This window comes from Pseudorca crassidens, chromosome 15 (genome assembly GCF_039906515.1).
Source record: "Pseudorca crassidens isolate mPseCra1 chromosome 15, mPseCra1.hap1, whole genome shotgun sequence".
NCBI classification, from domain to species: Eukaryota; Metazoa; Chordata; class Mammalia; order Artiodactyla; family Delphinidae; genus Pseudorca; species Pseudorca crassidens.
Window position 1 is genome coordinate 64,147,696 of NC_090310.1, and position 23,342 is coordinate 64,171,037.

At 53.0% G+C, this 23,342-nt stretch overlaps 1 protein-coding gene across 4 annotated transcripts; it reads right to left on the reverse strand.

Moving 5' to 3' along the window:
- Positions 1-1,110: 1,110 nt before the first annotated feature.
- On the reverse strand, positions 1,111-23,221 carry E2F1 (E2F transcription factor 1). Of its 4 annotated transcripts, none has more exons than XM_067707844.1 (7): positions 19,726-23,221; positions 5,275-5,365; positions 4,696-4,915; positions 3,700-3,852; positions 2,870-2,984; positions 2,550-2,775; positions 1,111-2,421 (listed from the first exon to the last, which is right to left on the reverse strand). In XM_067707844.1, the coding sequence occupies exons 1-7, from the start codon at positions 19,762-19,764 to the stop codon at positions 2,174-2,176; spliced, it is 1,092 nt and encodes a 363-aa protein (XP_067563945.1). In that variant the 5' UTR covers positions 19,765-23,221; the 3' UTR covers positions 1,111-2,173. The 4 variants fall into 4 exon arrangements, with proteins under 4 accessions (XP_067563945.1, XP_067563943.1, XP_067563946.1 ...); XM_067707842.1 differs by lacking the exon at positions 19,726-23,221 and adding an exon at positions 10,071-10,478; XM_067707845.1 differs by lacking the exon at positions 19,726-23,221 and adding an exon at positions 7,000-9,862.
- Positions 23,222-23,342: the final 121 nt, after the last annotated feature.

Here is a 23,342-nt window from a genome sequence, read left to right on the forward strand (position 1 = left end):
TTTGCACCGGGTAAGGGCTGAGCGAATGACGGCCAGCGTGGAGTACTACACAGCCAGGAACAGAACGGGAGGGGCTGCGCTTGCCCACCGAGGGCAGGTCCCGCACCATTATAGGGTCAACACAGCAAACGGAAGGAGCACAAGCGCGCCACCTGGTGGACAAAACCCGCAAGTGGCTTCGCCTGTGCGCGTCTGTATCTTCTGCAAAATGGGAGTAAGGGTAGACACATCGTACGGCTGTTTTGGGGGCTGACTGACAGTGAAGGGCTTAAAATAGGGACTGGCTCAGGGAAAGCCCACCTAAGGGTTTCCTAAATAGGTCCGTGTGGACCGTCTCCCAGTCACCCTCCCTTCCACTCTGAAGCTCTACTTGGGCTTCTCTTCCCCCTGGCTCTTCTGTTCTGGCCCCCTCTTCAACCCATCCTCCACACAGCTGCCAGAGGGAGCTTTTAAAATATAAAACAGGGTGTGTCACTCCTCTCTCAGACTCACCAGGGTCCTTGTCCCCCGAATAAAGCCCAAGACTGAACGTCTCTACACCTTGGCCCTCACCTCAGGATTCCAGCCACACTGGTTTCTCTCAGGTCCTAAGGGCCCTTTGCCCACGTGGCCCTCTCCTGCTTGGTGTGTTCTTCCTCTTCCTCCTCAGTTAATTTCTTCTATCCTACAGCTTTAGGTCAAGCACCACCTTTTCCAGGAAGCCCTCCCTGATCCTCTCATTTGTTTGAGTCTCCTCCAGCAGGTCCTGAGAGCTCCATGAGGGGAGGGAACGTGTGTCCCCAGAACCTGACACGGAATCAGCCTGTTGTAATTATCTGTTGCATGTTTACAAATGTCCAGAAACATCTGGAAGGAGCATAGCAAACTGATCAGAGTGGCTCCTCTGGGGCTGGAAAAAGGAAGGGAGTTCATTTATTACTTTATCGGACCAGTTTTTAAATTAGGGTAAAAGTGATGAAGCCTACCTTTCTTGGGGTGGTGAGGCTCAAATAAAATGAAGCCAGGCAGGGACAGGGAGAGGGAAGTAGAGAATGGGCATTTTCCCAGCAACCTTGACCTCTCCCACCCTCACATTTGCTCCCAGTACATAGTCCCCAAACCGGGCCCAGACATCGTCAAAATATTTATTAAAACCAAAGCAGAGGGAACAGAGCTGTTAGGAAGGCAAATCAAAGTGCAGATTGGAGGGTGGGGCAGAGCAAGAAGTGGGGTGGAAGGGGCACTTCAAATGCCACAGGAGGGGCCCCTGTGGTCTGGGCTGGGGGGGAGGCCCTTCACCCCACCCCTCCCGCCCACCCTGTCAGTGAAGGTCCCCCACTCACCTCTCCCATCTCACATCCATCCTGGGGGCAGCTGGGGCCCTGCAGTGACCCCGTGGGAAGAGACCACCCCCTCGATCCACCCATGGCTGTCAGTCAGTCAGTCTGTCTCCCTCCCTCACTTTCCCAATAAATAAACCATTCAGGCCTCAGCTCCTTCAGAGTGGGGCAAAGAACAGCTCAGGGACCCCTGCCCTCGCTCAGGGGTAAGGGAGTTGCGGCATCAGCCCCGCATCCCTCCTACCCTTTGCTGATGCCCCAAGCTTGCCAAAAAGGCCTTGATAAATAAATAACGCTCCATTAAAGCTTCGATCAGAAAAACCTTTAAGACGACAGAAGTGCTCTCGCGGTCCTGCAAACAAGCAGGCCAAGGCCTCGCCACCCGGCCTGGTCAGCACGCAGGATTCTGGGGGCAGGTGGCCACCCTGGGCCTCGCGGGGCCCCTGGAGCAAGGAGACCAAAAGTGCAGTTAGAGCCCCCGCCATGCGCACACATGGGCTCATGCACACACACGTGGACACACTGGGGCGTGTTTTCAGTGCACACACAGATGTGTTCACCTTCATTCCCCGGTACATGCACACACACATGCTCACACACCACTCACCCCGTGTACACACGTGTTGGGTGTTGGGTGCATGCACATACACACCACAAACAGAATCCTTCCCTTCCTGGCTTGCTCAGCCTCCTGGCAGTAGCCAGACTCCAGAGCTAGAAGCTTCTGGAGGTAGGGGAGAGGGGTATAAATTAAACGTTTCCAATTGGACTAGGAGGACGGCCAGGGTCAGGGGGCTCCAGGGCTACAGAGACAGGGTGGGCATCCCAGGAGACCCTGGTCCCCCTAAGCCCCGTCAGAAATCCAGGGGAGTGAGGTCCCCAAAGTCACAGTCGAAGAGGTCTCTGATGCCCTCGCCCTCCTCAAGGCCGAAGTGGTAGTCGAGGGCCTCGTGCGGGGGGGACAGGCTGATGAACTCCTCGGGGAGGAGGCCGGCGAAGTCCTCCCGCACGTGCTCCAGGAGCGAGTCAGCCGCCACCAGTGGGGACAGGCGGTCCTCTTCCATGGGGGCCCGCAGGCTGCCCATCCGGGAAAGCAGAGGTTCTGGGGAGACGGGGGAGCATCACAGGCCGGGGACTCCCCGGCAGGGAGGGCAGAGGGGCTGTCACACCTGCCCACCCACCCGGGAGAGGGGGGGCCCACCCCGCCCTGCCCACCCACCCTTCACCCACCTTGCTCCAGGCTTAGCAGGGACTGACTGGGATCCGTGGCAGGGGATGAGGGGGGAGATGATGGTGGTGGTGGCACTGTGGTGGCAGGGTCAGCTGCCCTGTCCTCCTCCCCAGAAGCTGCACCCTGGGACGGGGTCTTCCCGGGGCTGATCCCGCCCGCACTCTCCTCAGGGCACAGGAAAACATCGATGGGGCCTTGTTTGCTCTTAAGGGAGATCTGAAAGGTCTGGGTAAAGGTAGCAGGCAGAGTAAACTGAGGCTCAGCTAACTACCAGCCCAGCCCAGCCTGTCCTGTTCCAGTCTAGACTCCCAGGTCTCACCTCTGAGGAGTCCACGGCTTGAAGCTGGGTCTCGGGGGGGGCCTTGATCACCATAACCATCTGTTCTGCAGGGTCCGCAATGCTACGAAGGTCCTGGCAGGTCACGTAGGCCAGGGTTGGTAGAGTCAAGGACCACATGACCTTTGGCCTTTGGGGGCCACCCACCCAGACAGCTCATAAGGCAGAGCCCATACCCGCTGAGTCACTCCTGTCCTCTGCATCTCCCACTCCAGGGCCTGGCACATAGCTGGCACTCAATCCTATCTCATGCCCCTGAGCCTCAGTTCCCACATCTGTACGAGACCACTCTCTACCCATCAGATCTTAAGGTAATAATGGCTGCCTGCAATAATTTCCTATAAATTACACAAATACAGGCTTGGTACTGAGAATTTACTCTGACCCATGACCTTGGTGTCAATTAGTAGTTATCTCCAAAATGTATAAACGTAATTTGGGTATTCACTTAAAAAAAAAAAAAGCTTATTTTAAAATAAAGTTTCTATTTTTGTAAATAAAAGACAAAAACTTATATCTCTAACCTTGAAGGTACAACCAGGTACTGAATCATTGTATTAAATAAATGTTTGTTATTGGTATCCTAGCTTTTCTTGTTTCATTCTGTGCAACTTTGGAATAGGATTATTTTCCCCTTTTACAGATGAAGCTGAGACTCAGAGAGTAACTTGTCCAGTGTCACACAGTGACTAAAGGCTGGGCCAGGACTGGTATCCAAAGCCAGAACCCTCTCCTGAATCCAGGGCCCAGGGTAGCCTCTCTATTCCCACTTGGATGGGGCCACGGTCACCCTCCAGGCAGTTCAAGGATATCGCTGGCTGTCAGCATCCTCGGAAAGCAGACGCAGCTGCGTGGTGCACATGTGGATCAGGTGGTCCAGCTGCCGCTCGCTTTCCTGCAGTTGCTGGAGGTCCTGGGTCAATCCTTCAAGCCGCCCACCGATCCCCACTGCTGCATGGCTGCCTCTGCCGGGAGGCAAAGGGAGGGTTAGTAGCTCCCGGCCCCTCTTCCCAGGAGGCGTGACCCTCAGCAGAACAGTCTGCTGCTGCCTCTGTTCTGTAAGACCCAGGCGAGCCCTTGCTCCTCTTGGCCTGGCTCCTCAGCTGGGAAACAGCAGAGGGCTGAAGCTGGGCTCCAAGGCAGACTGGCCGGGTTCAACGTCATGCCTGAATGTCTGTGAACACCCATGTGTCCCTCATAGGGGGCTGGATAAGTGAATGAGGGCAGACATGCCGTGGAATACTATGCAGTTGTGTTAAAGGACAAGAATGCATTAGATGCAGACATGGAAGCATTTCTAAGACATATTGAAAAGAAAAAAATGATGTAGAGTGGAATATCTACCAAAAACTGAGAACACAAATGTGTCAGAGAGGGGAGTAGGATGACCGGGGAAAGAGGTGAAAAGGGAAAAATAAAATAAGAATTAACAAGAATAAAACAGCTGTGTTAAACAATCTCATCAATGGCAACAGAAGCCAGAACAGTGGTCACCTGGTGGTATGAGGAGTAGACTGTCTGGGAGGGGCAGAAGGGAACTTTCTGGGGTGCTGGAAATGTTCCTTATTCTTATCGAGATGGTGGTCACCCAGGTGAAGAAATATGTAAAGTTACACTGAGCTACACAGGTAAGATTTGTGTTCTTGCCTGCATCTATCACCTCAGGGAAGCCAACTTTCCTCTCTAAACCTCGGTTTGCCCAGCAGTAAGATGGTAATCTGGGCAGCCACAGTGGGTATCGCTATCAGCTCCTCCGGGCTGGCCTGGCCCCGGGCCTCCACCCACCCTCCTGTTTGGCTGGTACCTACAGCCACTGGATGTGGTTCTTGGACTTCTTGGCGATGAGCTGGATGCCCTCAAGGACGTTGGTGATGTCATAGATGCGCCGCTTCTGCACCTTCAGCACCTCAGCTGCCCAGTTCAGGTCGACGACACCATCGGCCGAGCGGCTCAGCAACTCCAGGAAGCGCTTGGTAGTCAGATTCAGCGATGTTTCATAGCGTGACTTCTCCCCTGGGGATTTCACACCTGGGGGCCAGGCAGGGTACGGTCCCTCAGCACCACCCCCACCCCCCAGCCCCAGCCAGGCTCTGGGGAATGGGGCTGGGGGGCAGATGGCTCCTTCCCCTTGGTGAGGCCAAGCAGGGAGGCCCTGTGGCAGCCTGCCAACCACAGTATTCCTCTTCCGGCTGGGGAACTCCCCACACCCCAGGGCTTGGGGAAGCCATGCCAGGCGGCCACTCCAGCTGCCCCTTGGGGCTCCCAGAGGCCTGGCTCAGGCCCAGGCCTAACAGATCAGAGCTTAGTCTGCAAGCATGTTTGTCTGCCCACACCCCCCAACCTGGGTCCAACCAGGAGGTCTGCCCTAGCCCAAGCTCGGGGGGTACCTTTTCCTGGGTGGCGGCCTCTGCCCCGAGCTGGCCCACTGCTCTCGGCCAGGTACTGATGGTCAGTTTCCAAGTCCAGCCTCCGCTTCACCTACGGCAAAAACAACGGGAGGATGCCCAGTAACCAGGAGAGTGGGGCCACAAGAGACCTGGCTGAGGGCCTGGTGTTCCCAAGCCGCCCCCTGCCTCAGTCTCTCTCCCAGGATGCCCAAATGTGTGAGTGAGGGGGAGGTCCCAGGGGACACAATCCTACCCCATAGGACAGAACACTCAACTGGAAGGCAGAAGTCCAAGCCCCAGTTCCACCACCACCTTCTTGGGGGCATGCGGTAGTTTGCAAATGTTTTGATACTCCTCCTTTCAAAAGATGGAGCCTAATTCACCTCCCCTTAAATATGGGCCAGATCTGGTAACTTGTTTCGAATGAACAGAATATGGTGGATGTGTGTCACTTCTGAGACTGGATCGTACAGGCACTGGAGCTTCCTCCTTGCTCTCTTTATTGGATCATTCACTCTCGGTGGGAGCCAGCTGCCATGTCATGCAGGCACTCAAGCAGCCCTAAGGACAGGCCCAAGTGGCAAGGAACTGAAGTCTCCCCCACAACAGCAACACAGGTAAGCTCAGAAGCAAATCCTCCAACCCTAGTCATGCCTTCCAACGACTGCAGCCGGGCCAACATTTTGGCAGCAAGCTCAGAAGAGGCCCTGAGCCAGAAGCACCCAGCTGAGTAACCCCTGAATTCCTCACCCCCAGAAACTGTGTGATAATAAATGTTTGTCATTTCAAGCCACTAGGAAACAGGTCCTCTGAGTAAGTCACTGCCTGTCTCTGGTCTCTGTCTGTGAATATGGCAGCACAGTAATGGCCCCATTTTACAGATGAAACAACTGAAACCCAGAGAAGCTCACGGTCATACAGGCAGGAAGTGGCAGAGCCAGGAGTCCTGCCCAGATGCCCTCTGATTTAGTTACACCACTCGAGGATGGAGATTGCCCTGGAGGTCTCACAGGCATCTCCACTGCATCCTGATGTACCCTCCCCTCCCCTCCCCACAGGGTTTCCTGAGCTAGAACCTGGTTCAGCCCCACCTGCTGCCCTCATCACAACCGGCTGCCAAGAAATCCTGTCCCCACAGCCACCAGCGCCTCCCACCTGGACCAGCTGTCTTCCCATTGGCCTCCCTGCCTCCATCTGTCCCCCTCCACCTTAGTATCCTCATCTGCCACCAATTCTCCACAAGAACTTCTGCTGAGACATCTTTCTTCACAAACCTGTGTCTCCAAGCCTTAGCTCATGCTGGTCCCCTCCCTGGTTTGCCCTTGCCTCCCTCCCTCCTAATTCACACCACCGCTTCCCGCTCTGTGGGCAGGCACCTTACCCATAACCTAAGCCTTTCCGATCCCACAAGAGAAACTGAGGCTCTTCTCCCTCAGAACTGCCTCAAACCCAACCTTTCCCCACATGGTCTCTCGCTACAAATTTCTGCAGATGCGTTTGTCTCACCCAGAAGCCAGGGAGCCCCTCAGAGGCGGGCACTGGGTCTGAATAGTCTCTGTACACAGGGTCTGGGCATCAACAAACGTTTGCTGAATGAACCAGCCCACATGCTGACACTCCCTCTCACGCACACACTCATGGATTCCCTCAGGGATCCGCGGCTAGAAGAGCTAACACGCGCTGAGTGCTTCCTGTGTACCGAGCACCACTAGGTAACTGCTTTACCTGCGTGCGATCATCAAACCCTCCAACCATCTTGCAGCAGGTGCTCTGAGGACTTCCACTTCCTGAGGAGGCTGCACCTCGGAGAGGTCACATAGTGAGAGGTGGAGTCAGGATCTAAACCTTAGTGGGCTGGGCAGAGGCTAGTCCGGAGGCCAGGCCCCCTAAAGCCGAACCAGAATGTACCCCCTCTCCAGCCTTGCCCCTAGGGCCTGAACCCTAGTATGCTCCAGCCAACCGCACCCCTTGCCTCCTTCCTTCTCCCCATAGGGGTGCCCACCCTGAAGGCAGATCAATGCCACACTCTAAAACAAGGGCTCAAGCAGATGGATGCCCATTTCTGCTGCTGCTCTCTAGAGATGCAGGCACAGGGACCCAAAAGGCAGGGGTGAAGACAAACAAAACATTGGTGAAAAAATCTGGATGACTCAAACACCTATCCATGGGAGGAGACACAAAAACTGGTTCATCCAGCCTCTGGAATACCACGCTGCTGTCAAGACGGACTGAGGCAGGCTGATACAGAAGCCTCCCAAAGACATATTGACAGCTCATGAAACCATTTTCTCTGGTTCAGTTTCTATTACTACAGAATCCATTTCAGGGGTGACCTCTGTATGGGAGGGAGGAACATACGGGCCATGTTGCCTTATCTCTAAAGTGCGGATGATGTGCTGCTGAACACGGACATAAAGGAAAAACGTCAATTTCTAAAACTTTAGAAAAAGAAAGTTGTCATAACCGCCTTAAAAACAAAAGCAGGCTCAGGAGGAGAAAAAAGGAAAAATGGATGGGGCTGGGATCTTGTCCCCCTCAACTTTCTAGCCTTTTAACTCTTTTTCTATAGTAAATGAGTATTATATTTAGTTTGTTTTTTAGCAGCCATGACAACAGGGTAGAGGTGGACAGGAAGGGCCAGGAGGAATGGCTGAATTGCACAGAGACTTGTATGCAGGAGGTACTCAATGAATGCTCACTCGTGCAGAAGCTGAGCCTGTCACTTGTTTCAAGGACTGCCCCAAACAAATGCTAGAGCAGGGGGTCAGTGGAGGCCACAGCTCAGATGGCCAGTGGCTACCCACAGGTACAATGTTAGGGGGTGTTGGATGGCAAAAGCTGGGCCTATGTTTCTGAACTTCAGCTCCAAGACTGCACCAGCCCTCACCCCTGCCCACGGAAGAAAACACCTACTGGCCCTTAAGTACTGTGAGGGCAGAGGCTCCTTACTTGCCTGTGCCTAGAACCTCATAGGTGCTCACTAACAACTGTTGAATGAATGGAATGCTCAGGCCCAATGAGGCTGCCCCTGACACCACTGGGGGTGGAGGAGAGGGCATACGTCCTCAGCCCAGTCCCTGGCTGTCCCTCCGAGCCTGAAGCTCAGTTCCCCAAGGGCAGGACCCACAGCCCTGGGCCTGCTAGGTACCTGTCAATCAGCTAAACTGGAGGCTACTTGTCCAGGCTCCAAGCTGGTACCCACAGGGACAGGTTGCTGGGGTACAGGAGACGAGTCAGGTGGCCCACCCCTGGTGCAACTTCCATCCGTCTCACTCATTAGGAGGAAGGGACCCTGGGCTTCCTTCAACCTCTATTAGCATCTCCAGTATGCAAGGCATCCCAGCAGTTAACCACTCAGGAAATCTGGATTGGTCCCAGCACTCACTAGCTGACTTACTAGGGAATGTTCTAACATCTCTACGCCTCAGCTTCCCTACCTGTAAAAGGGGAAGGTTGTTGAAAGGGTTAAATGAGTTAATTGGGTAAAGTGTTTGGCACAGCGCCTAATACACAATACAGTCTCAAAACAATGGTGCCTGCTATTGTTATTATTAGCATCTCGGTGATTCCGGAAGGAAGGCCACACTGGGCAAGGGGCCAAGGGGGTTGGGGGAACCTTGCCGGGATGCCTCAGGGACCAGCTGCCACCCAGGCCATGAGCAGTTGGGCGGCTTCCACCACCTTGCCCTGGGCCCTGCCTCCTCCCACAACTTGCTCCAAGCCCTATGCGGAGACCCCATCCTGCCCATCCATGCCTCACCTTCACCCACAGGTTGTGCCAGTCAAACTGGTCTCCACACCCTGTCCTGGAGCCCACAGGGCCAAGCTCCAGGGCTCCACTCCCTTCTCCCCCTGTAATTCAGCCGCTTCTTTTGGGCCCCCTAGTCTGAACTGTCTTGAGCCTCTTGCTGCTCAGGGAGCACTTTATCAAGGCATCTCCCTGGGGCATTTACTCTCTCCTGGCACCGGGGGCCTCCTCTCCAGCTCCCAGAGGCCCAACCCACCCAGTACTTCCACTGGGGCCCAGGGGTCTGCCTGCCTGATTAATGAGGTTCCATGGCAACCAGGGTCTGGGAGGGTGGAGGATGGCAGATGGAAGGACAGGGAAAGGGAGGGGATCAGCAGCTGGCCCAGCCACCCCGCCCCTGCAGAGAAGGCCTCCCAGCCAGGCGGCCTGTCCCCAGAGGCCCGGAGGGCCAGGCCTGCACCTGGCAGTCCCAGCATCGAGGCAGGAAGGAGGGTCTCCTCAGCGGCTCTTCCACGGTCTGGAGCCAGAACGCCCCCCTTGACCTCCCTAAGCAGCCATGCTCACCACCCAGCCACACATTCTGGTCTGAAGCCAGCAGGCCTCAGTTCAAATCTCACTTGCAGCCTTGTGACCAGGGGGCAAGTCACTTCCCCTCTCTGGACACAGTTCAGATGGGCACAGTGACAACACCGAGCTCACAGCACGGATGTGAGTTTTAGCTGCCTTGAAGTCTGCCAGAGACCTGGCATGCAGTCAGCGATAGCTGAATACACGTGGGGCAATTATTATCACTGAGTCTGACCCTTGAGCGTCTCTGGCGAGGAAGCTGAGGCCCAGAGCACAGAGCAGCAAACAAGGACTGGCCCGAGGTCACCCTGCACCCCGGGGCGGGGCCCGGAGGACCAACCCAGGCTCGGCACCGCCCAGCCCGGGCGCGTCAGCCCACCCTCCCCCGTCCCAGCTGCCGCCGGGCCAAACACCGCGCCCCGCCAGGGTCTGCGCGGGGGTCCAGGTAGCGCAGTCGGCCCAGTGTCCCTGGTGTCCGTACCGGCGGGCGGCCGAGCGCGGGGCGCGGCGCGCTGGGTGTGGGCCGGGGCGCCTGCGGCGTGGCGAAGAGCAGCAGGTCGGGGTCGCGGGGCCCGGCGGCGGCCGCGGCGGGGCCGGCAGGGGCCGGCGGGGCGCTGGCGTCCTGCGCCGTGGAGATGATGACGATCTGCGAGGAGTCGAGCAGCCGCAGCGCGCCGGCCCCGAGGAGGGCCTCCAGCGCTGGCGCGCAAGGGCCGCCCGTGGGGGCCCCGGCCACGGCCATGGCGCTCACGGCCCGCGCGGCCCGGGTGGCAGTCGGCGGCGGCGGCGCGGGCCCATGGCGGCAGGCCGAGGCGAGGACTCGATCCTGCTCCGGATCCCGCTCCGCCCCCGGCAGCCGCTGCCTGCAAAGTCCCGGCCACTTTTACGCGCCAAATCCTTTTTGCCGCGAAAGAGCCACGAGCCGCCGATCGCTGCCACCATTGGCTGTCCGGACTGTGACGCAGGCGACGGCGACGGCACCTATTGGCTGCAGCGCGCCGGACCTGCGGTGGAGGGCGGGACGGGGCGGCGGCGCGAGGCGGTCCGGCCAATCGCAGGACGGGGCGCGCGCAGGCTTTGTCGGGGCGGTGCCAGGCGCGTTCGCACTCCCCGCCCCCAGAGGGGATGACCCCTGTCCGAAGAAGGGGGCAGCCAACCGCTCCCCGACGTACCCCATCCTGCTGATGCCTCTAAGTGGAGATAGAATGTCCGTTCTGCATATGTCACCGTCAGCTGACCCCACGTGACCCCCAGAACCCCCCCACCTGTGGCCCCAACACACTCAGGTCAGATCTCTAGAAACTGCCCCTCCTCTTTTCTGGGTTCTCACCTCCAAAACCCCAGCCACATCTCCCTTCCTCAACTTGCCCCACCAATGCCATTCACTTTAAAATTCTGCACCCACCCTATCCCTCTCACCCAGAGTCCAAGCAGAAGATGGGGAGGGATGTCTGACTCAGTGCAGCTTGGGGCTTTTCTACAAGCCCTCCTGTAGCTGGAATCTCTTCAACACCCTATGCACAGCTTCTGCTTAAACTGATTCATTCACTCATTCATTCAACAAACGTTTTGAGAGCCTGCTCTGTGCCCCATTCTTGACTCCTGGCCCTAAGGAACTCACAGTTTAGTGAAAAGGGGAGGAGGGAAATAGAGAGGTAACAAATGTTTACAATATGATGTGGAATTTCCACTATTAAAGTAATTTCAGGGGGCTTCCCTGGTGGCGCAGTGTTAAGAATCCGCCTGCCAATGCAGGGCACACGGGTTCGAGCCCTGGTCCGGGAAGATCCCACATGCCGTGGAGCAGCTAAGCCCGTGGGCCACAACGACTGAGTCTGTGCTCTAGAGCCCACGAGCCACAACAACTGAGCCCTCCAGCCACAACTACTGAGCCTGCGCGCCTAGAGCCCGTGCTCCACAACAGGAGAAGCCACCACCATGAGAAGCCCGCGCACCGCAATGAAGAGTAGCCCCTGATCGGGCAACTAGAGAAAGCACGCGCGCAGCAATGAAGACCCAATGCAGCCAAAAATAAAAAAAAAAATTAATTAAATAATAATAAATAAATAAAGTAATTCCATGTTAGATCTAACAAAGGGAGAAGGTGAGTGTGCTGAGCATGAAAATGCATTTAATCCAGAGGCCCTGGGACCTCTCCATCAGCCGTTTCTCATTGCTCAGTTCAGCTGATTTGACCAATATTGTCCTCTCCTCTGTGCCAGGCTTTGTGCCAGCACTGAGGGCAGAGATGTGAAAGGTTTGATGATTTCTATGAACTTGCCTGCCATCTGGTGGGGATGACCCATCAAAAGAGAAAAAAAAGTAGCTAAGACGCAATCAAGAATGAGATCCCTAGGCCCGGCATAAAGACCCCTTCTTCCAGGGAGCCCTCCGCAGTTGGAGCTAGCTCACTTCCTCCATTGCCCAGCCTAGCCTCTGTTCTAGCACTGAGTGCACAATGCATTTCTCTCTCTGCCTCCCCTATCAGACTGGGAGCTGCATTAGGGCCTCTTCCCAGCACTGGCCTGGTCCACAGCAGGTGCTGAGAAGGGTTATTAAAGAAATAGAGACTGATGCTAGAGGCTACCTGGAATGCAATGAGAAGGCCCTGGTTCTCCAAGAGTAGCCCTTAGGCCCCCGGTTTCAGAATCACCTGGGTGCTTGTTAACTATGGGCCCACCCCAGCCCTGCCAACTTAGAATCTAAGTGCCTAGGAATCCTCATTTTCACATGCAACCCCCCCACCCTCATTCCAGGTAATTTTTATGCACGTTCATATTTGACAACAAATTGGTATTCCTGTATAACCAAAATGTATGGGGCAACCTCGAATTACAGCCCCTGTGGACACTTCTTAGCCTCAGTTTCCTCATCTGTAAAATGGGCTTATTGGGCTTCCCTGGTGGCGCAGTGGTTAAGAATCTGCCTGCCAATGCAGGGGACACGGGTTCGAGCCCTGGTCTGGGAAGATCCCACATGCTGCAGAGCAATGAAGCCTGTGTGCCACAACTACTGATCCTGTGCTCTAGAGCCCGCGAGCCACAACTACTGAACCCACATGCCACAACTACTGAAGCCCGCACACCTAGAGCCTGTGCTCCGCAACAAGGGAAGCCACCACAATGAGAAGCCCGCGCACGGCAACAAAGAGTAGCCCCCACTGGCCGCAACTAGAGAAAGCCTGCGCACAGCAACGAAGACCCACAGCCAAAAATAAATAAATAAATTTATTTAAAAAAAAAAAGGGGGGGGTGCTTATTGCCCTGGCGCCTTCCAGGGTTGCCATGTGGATGAAAAGTATAGGTGTTTCATAAACTATGAGGTGGCTTAGGAACGCATCAGGAGTTTCCTAAGCAGTTTGTGAAATTACTCATCGCAAATCCCAGACTATGTCAGCACTAGAGGGGACCAGAGAGACTAAATAAGCCTCTCACTTATGGTACAGAAGGGAAAACTGAGGCCCATTCAGAAGTGAAGCCAGCCAGTGATAGAATCTGGCCAACATGGATTCCCAGCCCTGGGCCTGGCCTGTCCCCCTCCTTTCTCCCTAGTTAGAGAAGCTCCCATAAGAATGGTAGGTCTCATTCTAAACAGCCAAGCCAGATCCTGACGAGAGGGTGAGAGAAGCCAGCAACATTCCCACTCCAAAGGGAATTTCCTTCCTTCACACATTCCCAAAGGGTCTCAACAACAGTAACATTCACTCTGTAAAGCCCTCTCATGCCCAATAGTCATTCAACAAACATTTCTCGGGCACCTGTTATGTACCAAGCACTGTACTGGTTGCTGGAGAAGGAAGACAGATACTACTGCCCCATTTTATACTGAGGAAACTTGAGACCTAAAAGGCATGAGCTTACCTAGCGGATGAGAGAGCTATTATTCAGGCTCCGTGAGGCAAAAGCCAGGGGTTTTTCAAAGCCCTGCCCTGCCCAAAGTATTCAAGTACACAACCTCCCAGGTAGAAGCAGGTGCCCTCCTTCCCACAATCCCTCCTGTCCTGCTGCAGCAGAAAGGAGTGAAGAGCAGAATTCCCAATGTGAAATCCAGGAAGAGATACGGGCCTTCTGTATCTATTAATACCCACTTGAAAACAGCAAAGCCCTGATAGATAGAGCCTTTTGGCCCCAAGCCCGACAGATCCTGATAAGGCTGTTCTCAACAGTTCTCAGGCTGGTAAGCTTCCAAAAAATCCATAATTACTGGGCAGCCACTTCCACTGATGATCTCCTTTCAACCTGATACTCTCATAAGTGAAGCTTGTTTATCCACATGGTGCAGGATGGAGGCTCAGAGAGGGGCACTTGCAACTCAAGGTCACACAGCAGAATTGAACAGTCTCCCACTGTAAAACCCAGGGCCTGCCCTTCATACTCACCACCCTCTGTAAATACCCCAGAACCAGGCTCAGGGCTGTCAAGATTATAATGTGTGGTTTCCAAAACGTATTATGGTGGATAGTGGCTTAATTAATAGGTGCTCACCTCCATCACCAGCTCCTTACTCCAGAGGAGTCCAAAGGAGTGGAAGCTCCTGGGCCCACAATCCTCCACCTGAACACATCTTTCCAAGAGGCAGGATGGTAGAGGAGTGATAGCATGGGCTTCTAAATCAGGTGGATGTAAACTGGAATCCGAGTCTGTGTGACCTTGGGCAAGTCAATTCCCTTCCTTTGAGCCTCACTCATTCAATCCACAGATACTTACTGAGCACTTACTATGTGTCAGATATTGTGCCAGGTGCTAGGGAGACAGTTGGAAGCAAAACACTCATCTCTGACACCTGGAGCTCACAGTCCAGTGGGAGAGTCAGAATTATTTCTATGTATCTATCTGCACAATATGCTCATTAAGAAGTTTGACAAGCGACACGAATAGTTCAAAGCTATTTATTCCACATACACCACCTCCCCTAAACGTACATTCATAGCTTAAAAAAAAATCTCCAAACATGAACATCCCATTATGATAAGGAGAAATGATTCTGTTGTGACTTAATTTTATTAAGGGGCACAGAGGCATCCATTGTTGAGTTCTGGCAGAAGGAGGTGGGGAGTTTTATGTCTGCAACGTTACATTCATCTTGAATGATCCCTTGTCACTATACTGAATTGTTTGACTGACGGTTTACTGTCCCTGGAGTAAACTGTCACTGTGCCAGTTCTGGCTGTGTTTGTCACTGTGCCAGTTCTGGCTGTGTCTGAACACAGGCCTCTTACCCATTCGGGAGGCCGTCTAACATGGGAGCAAGCCTTGGGAGTCAGGCAGACCCCAACCATGTGGCTTGGCCAGATGGGTAAGTGATTTACCCCACTGAAGACCTTTGCTTGCCTCATCCATAGAACAAGGGGCAAAGGCTCCTTGACAGAATGGGTGTCAGGGTTAAATGAGAAAACAAGACAAGCAGAGTTTGCAAACTGGCCCACAGGTATGATTTAATTTACCCAGATTATGTTTTTCCTGAATTATGAATTAGTTTAAAAAATTTTTAATTGGGAAATGCTATATAAAAATTCAAATATCTGGTTTTAACAAAAACCCAGTAATATCTGGCAATACCAGGCAGGCCATCAGGGTGCTGAGCAGTTGCTGTCCCCCATTTAGCCAGAGCCTTGACCCTCCAGGCCACGAGCGTCCCTGCCTGGCTTGCCTCACTTGGTGACCTTACTTGCCCTGCCATTGTGGGTACCTGGGTTTGCAATCCCTGATGCCTGTGCCTGGAACAGAGTAAGCGGCCAATAAACGTTAACTACTATTAGTGACATCATTACAGCAGGAGCACAGCTCCTCTGCTTTGTGGGTAGCTAAAGAGAAGATATGGACGTGGCAGAGTAGGGAAACTGGGTGTTCACAGGGCTTAGTGCCAGTCAGCAGCTGTGTGGCTGTGTGGCCTTGGCCAAGTCCTCAGCCATTAGCTGGTCCATATGTTCAGTGGGGGTGGGCCAGAAGGTCCAAGGTCAATGGAAGTGGGTAGGCCTCTGGTTGATAGGCGAGCCTCCTTTCCCTCGAGCCCCCATTATTCCATGAGCTCACACTCTGGGGACCCCTCTCCTCTCCAAGGCTCGCCCAGTGCCTCTTCCCTTCTCTCCATCACTCCAGCCTCTGCGGAGAGACTGTGCTTTTCCAAGGAGAGGGGAGAAAACCAGACACAGTGGCTATGCCTGCCCTGACCAGCATGGAAGTGAGGGGGTGGGGAGCCCTTAGAGCACAGAGGCTCTGTTTTTTCATCTGTAAAATGGGGATGGTAATAATAATGATAACAGTGTTTACCTGACAGGGTTGTTGGGACATTAACTGAGTTATTACAGTGCTTAGGGCAGTAGCTGGCACATAGAGAGGCCTCAATAAACGTCAGCTGTTACTAAGAATGAAAGATGAATCACTGGGGCAGCTTGCCTACATCTCCTCCTGATCTTTCCAAAAGAGAAAAGAAAAAAATTCTTGTTAGGCTGCAGGAGAGTTTTCAAGCAGCAATCCCTGCACTGCCTCCCAAACTCTATTAGGTTCGAAGACAAGAAGAAAAATACATTTGGAGGGCAATGAAGTGGGTAGATGAGACAATCCCATATTCCACTGATCCTCAGACTTTTTTTTTTAGTTAGTTAATGTTTTTGGCTGCACCATGCAGCATTCAGGAATCTTAGTTCCCTGACCAGGGATCGAACCTGTGCCCCCTGCAATGGAAGCACAGAGTCTTAACCACTGGACCGCCAGGGAAGTCCTCTCTCAGACTTTTTTTTTCATATTTAACATCTCTGAAATTGGAGGGCATCACACAATCAGTGGCATGTCCATTTTTAGTCGGCAGCTCTTTTCTTTCTTAGGGGCTCAAGATAACGCTGTGCCTCATCTTGGATGGCGTCTTAGAAGACAGGAGATAAGGTGAATGAAGAGCGCAGGGCCGGGGCCTCCCCGTCAGAGGCCCTCATTGTTCTCATCACCTCCAGCCTCACCAGCACGTTTGAGGCTGGCCATGGTGGAGCGAGCCGCTTTTCTTTCTTTTTCTTGTTTTCTCTCTGACACCTGCTGACCTGCATTTGGCCTCCGGGTTGACAGGCACATGGCAAATGCGGTCAGGGAGGGGAGTACAGAGAGCTCAGGATGAGAAGAGAAAGGCTCTTTATCATATATTAAGATATTCAGAGAGCAGGAGCCAGAGATATTCTCTCTCCCCCCCCCTTTTTTTTTTTTAAACAACAACAAAAAAAATCCCTGCTGGAAGCCGGAGTTATGTATGTGCCAAACAGGCCAGGGAACCCAGCAGGCCTCCTGGAGCTGGCAATGAACCGAAACAGGGGCATTGTGTCCAGGCCACTGGCTGGCTGAGGGACATTGTTAGGGCCTGGCCCTGTCTGGGAAGGGGGGGGCGGAGGAGGCAGGGGAAGTGTGTTCCCATGACTCCCTGGGGAGTAACAACAATCGGGACCAGCTGGGAAGCTCGCATGCCAGGGGCCCGGTGGGCGGGTGGCCGCCCCCAGAGGGGCAGTGGAGGGCCGCAGGGGGTTGTGGAAGCGAGGGGGGGCAAGGTCGGGGCCTGTTTCTCAGCTGGGGGGGGTCATTTGCTACACTCCTCTCTCTCACCACCCCCCTCCCAAAAGCCCTGGGCCACTGAGGTGCTCTCCAAATGACACCCCAGATCTGCCCACTTCTCTCCACCCCGCGGCCCCCACCCCCGGTCCAGGCTGCCATGGTCTCTCACCAGGACCACTGCCTGGCTTCCTCACTGGATCCTTGCTGGCAGCCTGGGCCCCTACATTCTGTTCTCCACACACAGCTCGAAGGATCTTTCCAAAATGTAAATCATATCACATCACTCTCCTGCTTAAACCTGCCGAAGGCTGCCTGTCACACTTAGAAGAAAACCCAAAGCCCTCACTCTGACCCATGAAGCCTGCCTGATGGGCCCAACCAGCCTCCAGGACTCCATCTCCAACACTCCAGTAAGCCCCCGCCTGGCACTCTGTCCCAGCCACGCAAACCTCCCGCCAGGCCCTGGGATGCTGTCAGCTGTTCCCCCCTCAGGGCCTGTGCACTTGGCAGATCCTCTGCAGGGTACACCTTTCCTCTACGTCTTTGCATAGCTCGCTCATCATTTGGGTCTCAGAGCAAACAGCACCTCCTCAGAGAGAAGGAGGGAAAAACAGACCCTGCCGTTCTCCTCCCAAGTCACTCTATTACAGTGCCTGTACTACTGACTTCCTGGCATCTACCACTCTGAAATGACCACATCTCTATATTCATTTGTCAGTTTTCCCTCCCTGGACGGTAAGCCCCAGGTAAGCAGGAACTGGTTTCTTTCACTGCTAAATCCTAGCCTCCCTGGACTTCCCTGGTGGCGCAGTGGTTAAGAATCCACCTGCCAATACAGGGGACACGGGCTTGATCCCTGGTCCAGGAAAATCCCACGTGCTGCGGAGTAACTAAGCCTGTGCACCTCAACTACTGAGCCCACGTGCTACAACTACTAAAGTTTGTGTGCCTAGAGCCTGTGCTCTGCAACAGGAGAAGCCACCGTAGTGAGAAGCTTGTGCACCATAACAAAGAGTAGCCCCCACTCGCCACAACTAGGGAAAGCCCGCGTGCAGCCAAAAATCAATCAATCCATCCTAGCCTCCAATATCACCAGGTATCTAGTACCTAGCAAGAACTTGGTCAATATTAGCCATTATTTTTACTATTCCTGTGCTCAGGGCTTGGTAAACAATGTCAGCTGCCACAGGGGCAGGCTGGGAGGGTCACTCTCAAGCAGGAGTTCTGAATCTGTGACCCATGAACCCAAGTTCCATGAACTTGGACAGGAAAAAAAATTACACCTATATTTTCACTAGTCTCTAACTGAAATGTAACATTTCCTTCAATTTTAAATGTAGGCAACAAACCAGAGGCCAATTAGCAGCAACCTGGGACTTTATCTCCAAGAGAAATCACAGCTATTTCCATATCACAGCTGCCGCAGCGATCTTGAGATACTATTTATGCTTATTGCACCTGTGAAATCGTGGTAGTTTTGGACCTGCCACTAGATCTTGTTATCTAATGTGTTAAAAAAGAACACACATTACAAGGGACTTCCCTGGTGGTCCAGTAGGTAAGACTCCGTGCTCCCAATTCCGGGGGCCCAGGTTCGATCCCTGGTCTGGGAACTAGATCCCACATGCCACAACTAAGAGTCCACATGGGGCAACTAAAGACCCTGCATGCTGCAACTGAGACCTGGTGCAGCCAAAATAAGTAATAAATGAATATTTAAAAAATTTTAGAAAAAGAACATATATTATTAAATCACAAATTTAAAAAATATTTTGATAATTATTTCAATATTCAATATAATTGTTGTCTTTTGTAATCCTATTTTATTTTATGGGTTTAAAAAACCCCACTCTTGAGAAGGGTCCATAGGCTTCACCAGATGCCAAAAGGGTTCATGACCCACATAAAAAAGACACCCTAAAAAGGAGTGTCTTAAAAGAGCTGATGTGGGGAATTTCCTGGTGGTCCAGTGGTTAGGACTCCTCGCTTCCACTGCCAGGGGCCCAGGTTCAATCCCTGGTCAGGGAACTAAGATCCTGCAAGCCGCACAGCGTGGCCAAAAAAAAAGAGCTGACGTGGTCTGACCTTGATCCCTCTCTTAGCTGATGTCCAGCCCACGAGGAGAGGCTGAAGGGGGAGCCCAGAAAAGCAGGGGGAGCAAGGTTTCTGACGGAGACCCCACGACCTGCATTTCAGTGCTGCCTGGTCCCGTCTTATTTATGAAATCATGAGCACACAGGCCTGTAACAGAAAGCAGGGAGCCCTCTAAAAGCAGGAAGAAGACAGCCCAGCTTTCCCTCTGTCCTCTAGCTGGACCCCTGCGGCCTCCAGCTCCCAAGAGTGAGTCCTGTAGGAGGCCTCTGGTTAAAATTAACACCCTCTCACCCAAAATGCTTTTCAAGGCTGAAAGAAGACACCCCCCCCATCCCTATGAATCTGGAACAAGGGGAGGAAAAAACGTAACATTTCTTTTTATAAATGCCCTCTAACTTGTCACAGAAAGCAACCCATCTGCAGTCACAGACTGTTGGCTCCAGGAGGTGGGGCACTGGTTTAGGAGGGTGTCAGGTTTAAAGCCTGATTCTCATAAACACAAAACACACTCACGGGAGTGGGAGAAGCGAACAACGTGGACAGAAACGCCATCTCCAGGATCCTTTCTGGAGCCTGCGAAGTGGAAGGCAGGAGCCGCGAGCATCACAGGAGGCGGCTTCTTGGCGCCTCGGCCTGTGAATCATCCCTCTCACATGGGTTCCCTGAATGACCTCCGATTTGGGAGTGGAGCAGCAGAAGGTCCCCAAATGCACTTCGATTTTGTGCTTCCCCTTTCACTTGGAGTTCTGTGGACCTGAGTGTTGGGCGTCACCTATGACAAGGCTTGGGACACCTAGGGTGGTTCATGATCTGCCCAAGATATTGGGGGACTGGAGGGTGGAGCTGTGGGGGGGTGGGAATTGGCTCAAAGAAAGGACTCACTTTTTTTTTTTTAATGATACTAACATTGAGTTGTTTTTTTTTTTTGGCCGCGCGGCTTGCAGGATCTTAGTTCCCTGACCAGGGATTGAACCCATGCCCTTGGCAGTGAAAGCACAGAGTCCTAACCACTGGACCACCAGGGAAGTCCAGGACTCACTTTCATGTCAGATTATTGATCAAAAAGAAACCAAACATGCAGAGGACAAGGAGGAAATGTCAGAGTTCTTGAGATGACAGTGCAATATACAAGTTTCTTAGAAGACAGAGATGGGTGGTCGTGCAGAGAATGTCTCAGGAAGGCTGTACTAGAAAGTGCTGATAGGTGGCACCCCTGGCTGGGGTGGAGGCAGGTAGGTGGAGCTGGGGTGCAGGGGGAACTTGATTCTTCCCTGTTACACACTTTTTGTACCACTTAAGTTTTACACTATTGTGTATGCATTATTGAATAAAAAATTTTGTTTATAGCTTTGCATTGTCAAGAGACCTCATAGGAATGTAGCAGGTGCTTAATAAATACACGTTAAAACACTGTGCTGTTTCAGGAACTAGCATTTATGGAGCACCTACTGTGTGCCAAAAGCTCTCCAGCAATCCCCATTTTCCAGGTCTTGCAGAAACGGAGGCTTGGCTAGGAGGGAGCTGAGTGGGGACTCCTCCTAGGAGCCAGGGCTCTGCGCCTGCACAAGGACCACACCGCCTTCCCCCTGGAGTGAGCAGTTGGAGGCACCAGATGCTTTGGCAGGATCCAGAGAGATGCCATCTGTGAGGGGAACCTATTCTTACAGAGCAGAGACAGTGGGTAGTGGAGCTGGCCAAGCCCCAGCGGCAGTGGGGGGACGTCAGGAGGGCAGGCAGCCAAGGCTTTTACCTTCAGCTGAGGGTGGGGTAGGACAGGCTAAAAAAGCAGGGTGTCTGCAGTCCTCAGGGCCATGCTTTCTTTTACATTTGGTTGCTATGTTGGAAATAAAAGCAAACCTTTATCGAGTGCTTACTTCATATGCTATCACATCATTGAATCCTCCAGACCACCTTATGAGGTGTGCGCTATTAGAATGCCTATTTTACAGATGACAAAACGGAGGCCCAGAATGGTTAAGTCACTTGCAAGGGACCAGCGAGGCTGGAACTGAGCCCAGACACTCTGGCTCCAAAGCTTATGTCCTTAACCACCACTTGTGCTGCCTCTCAACTCACTGCACCAGAGGCCAGTTTTAGTTTGGGTTCCCCTAATCGCAGACCCCAAGACAAGGATTTGAGTGCAAGTGGTTTCTGTGGCAAGTGGTTCCAAGCGCTGGTAGGGGCATGAGGAAGGGAGACAAGGAGGAGGTGTCATCACACAAGTGACCACTGTGGGCAGCCAGAGCTCAGTCTTGCTGGGGTATTCTGCAGGCACCTCAGAGTTATCCCACCCAGTGACAACTGGGTGAGGGGTGCAGGAGTGGGGGTAGTCATCAGTCACTGGTTGAGGGCTGCTCCCAGGATGTGTTAATCCTCTAGCACTGCAGGTCTGCTGCAGGCTGGCAAAGCCGGTGCCAAGAGCAAGTGAGGGGCCCTCAGGCAGAAAGACTCAGGGTGGCAGTTGGGTGGCTGGTGTGCACTGAAGTGGTAAGTTAGACAGGATATGGGTGGGGCACCGCAGCATCTGCAACAAAGCCCACTTGCTGACAGCCACCCTTTCCCCTCCCCATAACCTTGGGATCTCATTCAGCCTCCACGGAGTGAACTAGGGAAACTTCAAGATCCCCTCCTCCAGGCCTGCAGTACAACACTGTGCCTGAGAACACGCAGTTAGAATCAGACCAAATCCCACCTCGATGACCTAACAGGTCTGTGACTTAGTTTCTTCCTTTGTCACATGGGCTACTTGCTGGCCCCATATCATTCCCTACCGCCTTGTTGCTCAAGGTGTAGCTCAGAACAGCAGCAGCAGCGACCATCCCGGAGCCGGTGAGAAACACAGATCTCAGGCCCCGCCCCGACCCCACTGAATCAGAATCTGCATTTTAATAAGGTCAGTGACTCATGTGGATATTTCTACTAGTAATTTCCTTTCTTTAAAATTAATTAATTAATTTTTGGCTGCGTTGGGTCTTCATTGCTGCACGAGGGCTTTCTCTAGTTGCGGTGCGCGGGCTTCTCATGGCGGTGGCTTCTCTTGTTGTGGAGCACGAGCTCTAGGCATGTGGGTTTCAGTAGTTGTGGCGCCCGGTCTCGGTAGCTGTGGCTCATGGGCTCTGGAGCACAGGCTCAGTAGTTGTGGCACACGGGCTCTGGAGCACAGGCTCAGTAGTTGTGGCACACGGGCTTAGCTGCTCTGCTGCATGTGGGATCTTCCCGGACCAGGGCTCGAACCCGTGTCTCCTGCGTTGGCAGGCGGATTCTTAACCACTGTGCCACCAGGGAAGTCCGTAATTTTCAAAATATAAAAAGAGATTGAAGTATGCCTATTCAAATTGGTGGTCCATGGACCAAGCCCCCTGGAGACCTGTTTGATCTGTCCAGCTTGGTGGTTTTCAAAACTCAGTCTGGCACACGAGTCTCCAGTTCCCCACATCCCTGTCACTCCCAACTGCATAGCACCCAGAACATTATCATTTATACCACTTGCCAGGCCCCTATAGGCATTTGAGTTTGCACCCCTATAACTAGCTAACATTTGCATAGCATAGTTTAGGTTTCTAAATTTAAAGTAAGGCACTGAAAAAAACATGTGCTTTGAAATCGCATAGATCTGGGTTCAAACCCTGGTTTGGCTGTCATACTATTAGTTGTATTACCTTGGGCAAGTTACTTCTCTTCTCTGATCCTCAGTTTCCACATCTGTGAAATGGAGATCCAAATACATACCTGCAAGGTCTTTGAATGGGTTAAAAGTAATTAGTGCAAAGCACCCAAGAGGAAGTAGGAGCTCACTACATGGATGTAATTAGTAGAAGCAGCCGCTGTAGTCACACAAGTCCAATGTGGACACCAGGTATTACTATGATTATCCTCACTTTACTAGAAACTGAGCCTCTGAGAAGTTAAGAACCTTCCCCAAGGTTACACAGTGGTGGAGTGGGGACTCAAACCCATGTCTTCTAGCTCTATATCTGCACTGTCCACTAGAATTTTCTGCGAGGGTAGAGCATCCTGTATCTGTGCTATCCAAAACAGTAGCCACTAGCCACATGTGGCTACTAATAAGCACTTGAAATGCGGTTGGTTGAAATTGAGAAATGCTGTAAGTGTAAAACACACACCTGATT